Source organism: Bidens hawaiensis, unplaced genomic scaffold (genome assembly GCF_021521415.1).
Source record: "Bidens hawaiensis isolate Kalapana, Puna unplaced genomic scaffold, B.hawaiensis_p1.1 tig00001842_1, whole genome shotgun sequence".
Lineage (NCBI taxonomy): Eukaryota > Viridiplantae > Streptophyta > Magnoliopsida > Asterales > Asteraceae > Bidens > Bidens hawaiensis.
The window spans coordinates 1802633-1811283 of record NW_027491102.1 but is presented as its reverse complement, the minus strand read 5'-3'; the positions used below and the strand labels follow the sequence as shown (position 1 = coordinate 1811283).

The window sequence follows — 8651 nt, the reverse complement described above, 5'->3', positions numbered from 1 at the left end:
AGTAATCCTTGTTTAATCCGGAAAGTTAATTCTTTATAGGGTAAACTGAATCTTGTTGAATTATTTTTATTCCTTTATGGTAAAGACCGAATTGATTTTATTCCATTTGAGAAAGTTACAATGTATAGGGATAAGCTGGACGAGTGGACTCGACACTAAAACCCTAAATACTTTTCCAATAAATTAATCTCTACTAAGACCATCCGTAGTCGGCCCATTTTTACGGCGTTTTGAGCAATAACGTCAGGGGCACACCGCCCCCCCCCCCCCCCCGGCGTGTTGGGTTTCCTTTTTTTTTCCGGCGTTTTATATATAACGCGGGTGAAGGCACGAGAATTAAGAAAAACAAATTCTTCTTCGTTAATCCAGTAAGATCCGTTGATTTTCATGGTGGGTTTCATGGTGGCCAGTGGATTTCAAGGTGGTCGGAATGATGGAATCCAGTGGTGGGTTTTCATGGTGGTCGGAATAATGGATCCAGTGGGTTTCATGGTGGCCGGAATAATTGGATCCTATGGGTTTCATTGTGGCCGAAATGAATGGATCCGGTGGTGGGTTTCATGTGTTTGATTGTGTTTGTGTACGGCTTAATTTACGTAATTACACACAATAATTAATTTGATTTAAAACTCGTGTAGGTTTAATTGTGACATTTATCATCATCTTTTTGTGTTTGAAAAGAAGGTTTTGAGATAATATGAGGAATTCGGAGTCAGAGCAAGTGTTTTACATTGAGAGTGATGAGGATGAAGATAATACTGATTCGATTGTGAGAGAAGATGATGGTAATGATTCAGAGTTTTCTAATTATTCGGATGATTGGATTCGGTGGTGGGTTTTCATGTTGGCCGGAATAATTGGATCCGGTGGGTTTCGTGGTGGCCGGAATAATTGGATCCGGTGGTGGGTGCAAAAAGTGAATGTGACTGGGTGTTACGTGGCGCATAACGCCTGGGGGTGGGCCATTATGACTACACCCAGTTTTTGTAAAAAAACCATAACTTTGACTGAGCGTCACGTGACCCATAACGTCTGGTAGTGGGGCTTTATGACTACTCATGGTCTAATGGAACTGTGAAAAAAAATCAGATGAAGAGTGTTCAAACAGAATCCTTCTAAGAGCATTCTCATCTCATTCCCTATATTTATGTGAGAGAGGTTTGCAAATTACAGGATTGTGAGTGTAAATTATAGGGTGGAGAGAGAAATGTAGTTATTTTTTTGTAAATTTGGGGAAATATTGTTTCCCCTATTTATTTTTTAATATTTGTTGGATTGGTTGTGAGTAGAGGAGAGAGAAAACTGTAAAGATAAAGGTATAAAAAATATTATTTAATTGAACATGAGAAATGTAGTGTTTTTTAGTGTAATTTTAGAGATAGGAATGGAAACCGGGTTGAGAATGCTCTAATATAATAAAATTCTGTAATTTTTTCCATTTATATTTTTTCGCATTACCTAGACCTTCCTAATAGAATCATGCTGTATTTAGCTAACTTGATATTAAAACTTTAATACAATTTTATGATTTTATCTTTTAATAACGTGTCAAGTTTTTTATAGTTTATGTGAAGGAAGTCTATATAATTGAACTATGCAAAATAGAATCTTACAAGTACCATAAAAGAAATAAATTTACTGCAAAGGTGATGAAATGGGTGAGCATTGATTATATTATTTGTCTGGTGATCACGAGATCAGCACTAGGAAACATCAGAGGTTGTCTTATAATTAGTTAATTAAATGATTAGTATCTCTGGTATAGTTGGGACTGATAATTAATTAAAAGGAGTTGGTGTGATTGTAAAAAAGGAATATCAATTTAGGAACTTTAACATCCCCCCCTTGGTGGGGATGCAGAGAAGACAGTAGATCATATTTTCACTCCTTGCATCATTGCAGCAACGCATATATAGCACATGGTGAGCAGTTGGTGTAAGTCAACACCCACCCATCTTTGCATTCTTGTTTAAAGATCTTTTGGTTATGCATACACATGTTCGGGTAAAACAATTTTACTGAAAAAAACGATTCATCCCGTGGTCATATTATCATGTTGAGTTATTTGGAAGACGGGGAATGAAAGCCAAGGGTCTTCACAAACAAGAAAAACTAGTCTTTACAGTAATTGAAGAGATAAAAGTCTATTGGATAGAGTGAAAAATATGGCAAAGGTTCAGGATTTAGAGTGAAGCAATTGGTGTAATTTCAACTTTTCTTATACCTATTCTATTTCCTTCTCTTTGTTGTTTTTTTCCTTTGTTTCTAGCTCTGCTAGTGTGGTTTCTTATTAAATCTCCGTCATTCAAAAAAAAATTAATTAACGAATTGGTAATATGTATTATATATATTAAAAGTATATCTATCAAGTAAATTAGAGAGACGATATGAGTAATTTAGTAGGAATGAAAGTACATCTGTCAAAAAAAATAAATAAGGGTTATGTTTAATGCATCTCTTATTTAAAATCAGTGCTACACGTATTCCAATAGAAAGGGTTATCGAGTGCGTATATCCCATGGTGATTCCATGTACATGGACGTATAACTCATGGAGGTTATTTCTATATTAGTATATATGCATTCAGCCTTAAAAATCAATCAATTCAACAAGGTTGATTAGTGATGATAGTAGTGTTCCTTTAGTCTCCCTTGATTAATTGTTTGTTGTCATCTACTTACTTATTGGCATTTCATCATTTATTGCAAATTTCAAAATTGTCCCATTAAGTTTCGGATAGTGATGATCACTAATGTCTAATGGTGGGTTTGGTTGGAAGTTGGGTATTCTAAAGATTAGTAAATTTCATATGTCTCGTTAACCATGACTGTTAGGTGAGATGAGACAAGATATAGATGAACCACCTAACATTTTAACCCCTTCCTAATCCTAATCCTAATCCTAATCCTAATCCTATCCTCTAATTAACTCTCATTCGACACGATTCTAAAACCACCTAATGATCAGTGCTTTATTATTATCTTTTGTAAATCATACGAAAGGTTTTTCTTTCGATTAATTGGCAATCTAAGAGTTTGATTAATCTTGTTACGTTTACTTTTGTTTTATATTATTATATCCTTGATTTCGTTTTCAACGCTCGTTATTAGGGTTTAATTTGAGAAGAAATTGAAATTGGTGGAGTGATGGTGTCTTCGAACATGATCTTGACAAGATCGATGGGAAAACGATCTTGATCATGAGCATGACCCAAAATATAATATAAGTTTTATAAAGGAAAACGTGTTTGAGAGGGCAAAGGTCTATTAGGCCTGGCCCATAAAAATATCATTGAACATAAAAGTTTTCTTAGATGCATCTAAGTCCCTGTTAGACTATTACATTAAAACAAGTAGAAATTTGTAGCCAAGTTTTAGAGGAAAGTGTCATTTTCGTTCTTATGGTTTGCCATATAATGCGAATTTAGTTCAAAAGGTTTATTTTTTGCTTATAGACCCTCCACATTTCTCAGTTCTTGCCAATTACATCCAAATCATTAACCCCGTTAAATTTAATCGTTAAGTCAGGGGTAGACATGTCTTTTCACCATTTCTTTATTATAATACTTATTTTAGTGAACTGCGGTTTTCGTCCTTGTAGTTTGTCCAGATACGCGGTTTTAGTCCAATACTTACAAGTTTGCAATATCCTTACTTGTAGTTTCATTTCACTTGCAATTAAACACGAATTTATTAACCTCGTTAATTTTTGTCGTCAACCTATTTTCGTGCCTCTCACGTGACGACCAGTTTTGTCGTTTCTCTCCCCAAATAAACTTCAGTCCTAATTCACAAGCCCCCTCACGTCCTCACTGTAGTGTATTTAGAGAAAAGGGGAAAAACAGTGAAAAAAATGCCCCTCACTTGAAGGGCACACTAATGGGGTTTAACGATCATACTTAATGATATTAAGGAATTCAGGTTTAATTGCCAGTGAAATGAAACCATGGAAATTGCAAATTTGAAACTACCGGACTAAAACTGCATATTTGGACAAACTAGAGGGATGAAAACCGTAGTTCACTAAAATAAGAATAATAATAAAGAAATGATGAAAAGACATGTCTACCCCTGACTTAACGATTAAATTTAACGGGGTTAGCGATTTGGATGTAATTGGCAAGAACTGGGAAACATTGAGGGTCCATATGCAAAAAATAAACTCTTTGGACTAAATTCGCATTATTTACCAAACCACAAGAACGAAAATGACACTCTACTCCAAGTTCTAAATGTACACTTTAACATGGACATTAAAATTTTAAGAGATCTTATCCATGAACATAGATTGATGACACCAAGATACCTAAACTACGTAAATCGTATGTTACTTTACAACTTTCGGTTATTTTTAAAGATGTTTTACAATAAAAGATTATAGGTTTACGCGATAATACAAAGTAACCATCTAAATTTTTTAACACTAAATTTTGCTTATGTTGAGTTATTTCCATAACTTTTAAGGCCATATATCTAACCAAAAGATATATTTTACATAATCTAGCTGGTTAATGAGGGTATTGATAGGTCACATGAGTTTTTCATTAATGGTTGACAACATTATCAAGAAAATTGTTGTTTCTAGTAACGTACAACATGAAAATATGTGCGTAAAGTAGAGATAAAGAGAAGGTGTCAACTTTTTTTTTGTTGAACAACCATCTATCATTAAAAGAATAAACCCGTAGAGTAGCAAGAAGCTAACCCCAAAATACAAACACCAAACAAAACAAACACCAAAACAAGGAAAGCACCTAGGACAAACTCAAAAAAAGAATTTACATCATTTTTCCCAATCTAGCCCGACCATTTTCCCCCTATAAGAGAAGGTGTCAACTGCGTTGCCTTATATATTACATCTTATCACTATACAAAATTGAGAAATACCAATTCAGCAACCGTAAATAATTCTATAAAAAATTTGGCAATCGTGATCCATTTATAGTGGATGGATTGATTGGAGCAATATAAGTGACATTTGGGTTTAATTGGTTAGCTCAAATTAGAAAATGATTCATTCAGGATTTATACTTAGATTGAATAACATTACTTAAGAATAGTTTAAATTTATAAAACTTATTAACTCAAAATAGGTTTATAAGAATTTACATCACCCACAATTGACAATTCTACTATCTAACCATCGTCGTCACCACCGCCCTCGCTACCATCGCCACCCTCTACCGTCAACACCACCATCACCCATCAGAGACACTACTGTGTCATCTCCCCACCAAAAACCACCATTTTTTTCGTAACCACCACCATCATTGCATGCTACCATCTTTGACACCACTAACGCCACTATCAACCCTTACCATGGTCCCACTAGTGTTACTACCGCCATTGTCTTCGTATCAGCCACCGTCATTTCCTCCTCCCCCACTCCTGGTTGCCTCTGCCATCGTCACCACCTCTACCCATTAGCGCTAGCGACAAATATAAAAAGTTAAAGCAAGTATACTATTTTAATACTTCTATTTTCTAAATCGAATACTTTCAATTCAGTTTTATTTTGTTAAGAACATGCCGAACATGCTTTGATCCAAATCCAGTTGACCCAAACCCTATCTGACCCTTACACCACCTGTTGTGGGGTGGCGCCCTCTAGCCAAACCATGTTACTTGTTAAAGAAGAGAGCATCAAAGGGCATTTTGCTTCTTTTGGTGCGACTACATTAACGGGCAAGTGGCTCAAGGGTGTGAAATTACAATTACAATTATATTCAACCAATCAAAGTCACCCACCACAATATTTATCATAGTACAATATAATAATAGTTTTGTTGTTATTTGTTAATTAAGCCTTTACATGATTTTCATGAAAATGTTAGTAAAACCTCCCATACCAACATAACACTTGTTCACCTTTTATTTAATTAAATCAATACACACCTGCACTTGTAATGGAATTATTGTAAACAATTCTTCCAACCACAATGTTTCTTTAACAAGGATGTATCCCAACATAAATAAGTTTTGTATTATTAAAATATTAAAAGATAAGGTCCCTCTTCTTCCATTTAATGAAATGATATAAAATAGAAACACCAGCTAATAAGTTATCTTATTATCTATCCGTGAATAGATGATCAATCACATCGTCATCAACAAAGACTAAACCACTTGAATCGTTTCGTTCCTTTCCACCTTTTCCCTAAACATAAATACAAAACCAACCATTTTTGACAATAATAAACTAATAGAAAAGTGAAATTACTTTTTCCCCAAAATAAATGAAAGATGATGTATGCATGTTCAAAAATCAGGGGCATTTTTGGTAACTGAATCTTATTTATATGCTACCAAACAAAACCCTCTGTCTCCAATATATATCACCTCTCTCTCTCTCTCCCTCCCTGTATTTATATATATGTGTTTCACTGCAAAGCTCAAAACCATATGATTCCGATGTATTATTATTATTATTCATCAGGTCTTAATAATCTAGATCCGTTGACGACGGAGAGTGACCTAACGTACAGTTTACCGGTTTCCAAGAAACGGTATAGAGATTTTGACGCCACGTCTACGTTTTCCGGCGTTAACTGGAATCCGATTGACGCTTGCGTGAGCTCCACGTTTCTTGGCGATGACGTGGCGTCTCAGATCCAACGGCAGCAGCTTGAGATTGATCACTTTGTTACTCGTCATGTAATTATCTCATCTCGTTACAAATTTTTTATTTTTAAAAGTTTTAGATATTATATATATATATATATATATATATATGTTTTTAGACCCACTTGGAGTATCGTGACTGTGCTAATTGTTATGTTTATTATTATAACATTAATAGTAGTTTTAAAAAAGTTATCTAGTTTGTTAACACGTAAGGGGTAAAAATTTTCGTCATGGCCAAGGCACATGATTTTTTAAGGCTGCCACCGATTGTGTGTTCAAGGCCGGCTCTAGAGTAGGAGGAGCTAGGCGGTTGGCTAAGGCATGCAATTTTTTGAAGCCTAATGTTTTTATATTAAATATTTTTGATATTTACGTTTTAACTTTTTTATAAAATATAAAATAGGTATGAATTTTATCTTAAATATATAAGGCAACAAACTTTTTTAAAGCGTTCGTTTAAAATTGTTAGCTTATATATTTCATTACTCGTTAGGCCTATGGGTCTTTATATTTTGATCCGGTCGAGGTATTTAAATTATCGAAATGCCTCTGATTGTGTTGTTGAATTGACTTATTCAGACGGAGAAAGTAAGAAGAGAAATCGAAGACAAAAGAAGGAGAAATTCGATGAGACTATTATCGGCGTTAGAGGAAGGCGTAACACAGAGATTAAAATCAAAAGATGAAGAAATTGCTAACATGACGAAGTTAAATCACGCCTTAGAAGATGAAGTGAAGTCTCTGTCCATCGAGAATCAGATCTGGCGCGAACTGGCTGAAACAAACGAGGCAACAGCAAATGCATTGCAAATGAATTTAAAGCAAGTGTTAGAGCAGGTTGTTGACAGAGGTTACGGGCAGTACCATAGCACAGCTGACGGTGAAGACGCAGCCGTGGCTGAGGATGCACAGTCGTGTTGCCAAAGTGATAATAATGGTAACGAGCGCGTGTTAGCTGAGCAGGATAGAATGAAGAGGTTGTGCAAATGCTGTGGTGAATTGGAGTCAAGTGTGTTGCTGCTGCCGTGCAGGCATTTGTGCCTTTGTACGGTATGCGTTTCTAATGTTGATATTTGCCCTATTTGTAAATCAGCAAAGAACATTAGTGTTAATGTTCATTTGTCTTGATGACATTATTTTTTTATTTTTAAACCTAGCTAGGTTCTTGATTTCTTTATTGGAAAATTAGATTCATAACCAAATTTATGCAGTTTATATTATAAATCATTACTTTTGTTATTTTTGTAATCTTGGCTATAATGGAGTTATAGGGGGTGTTGGGATTGCTTATTTTCACCAACTTATAACTTTATAACTTTTTGAGAAGGAAAAAGTTATCTGGGATTGCTTTTGATGTGAGAGGAAAAGTTCCATAGGTTACAATGTTATACTTATTAACTTAATAAAAAGTTATAAGGAGGTAAAATAAGGAATATCAAACACCCTCATAATTACCAAGAGAGTTCAATAATAAAGTGGTACAACAAAAACATATACATAAGAAATTAGTAAGACTTTAGCGGCCATCACCACTTTGGTGTAGGTTTACCCAAGCGTTTGTTATGTTTGACGAGTGTTCAAGCCCCATGTTTTAAAGTTTAATCCCGGGTGAAGGATCACTGGATGGACTTGCCTTACGAGATCAAACAACCATATATAAGAGTGTTTCAACGGTTTAGCTAATGTTCGTTGTTCACAAATTAAAAAGTGGTGAAGGTTTATCGTAAGGGATGCTATGTGCTCGAATCCCATTTATGACCCATGTTTCCAAGTTTAATCCCGGGTGAAACACCACTGGATGGACTAGGCCTTACGAGATCAAACAACCATGAGAGTTTTTCAACGGTCAAACCAATGTTCTTTGTTACAAAATAAAAAAGTAAGACGCTAGCAAAATTTAGTACAAGTTATAAAAACAATGTTTTCATTAAGGGTGAAGTTAAAATACAAAGGCAGACAAAAATGAGAAGTGTAAGAAATATTTTTGACCACACAAAAAAACCGAAAAAAATATAATGAAAAAAATAA

The 8651-nt window shown here is 34.8% G+C and overlaps 1 protein-coding gene across 1 annotated transcript; it reads left to right on the top strand.

Annotated features, from left to right (window-relative positions):
• Positions 1-697: 697 nt before the first annotated feature.
• Positions 698-7764, top strand: LOC143597999 (BOI-related E3 ubiquitin-protein ligase 1-like). The gene is made up of 3 exons (XM_077076339.1): positions 698-980; positions 6436-6653; positions 7203-7764. The coding sequence occupies exons 1-3, from the start codon at positions 698-700 to the stop codon at positions 7749-7751; spliced, it is 1050 nt and encodes a 349-aa protein (XP_076932454.1). The 3' UTR covers positions 7752-7764.
• The last annotated feature ends 887 nt before the right edge of the window (positions 7765-8651 follow it).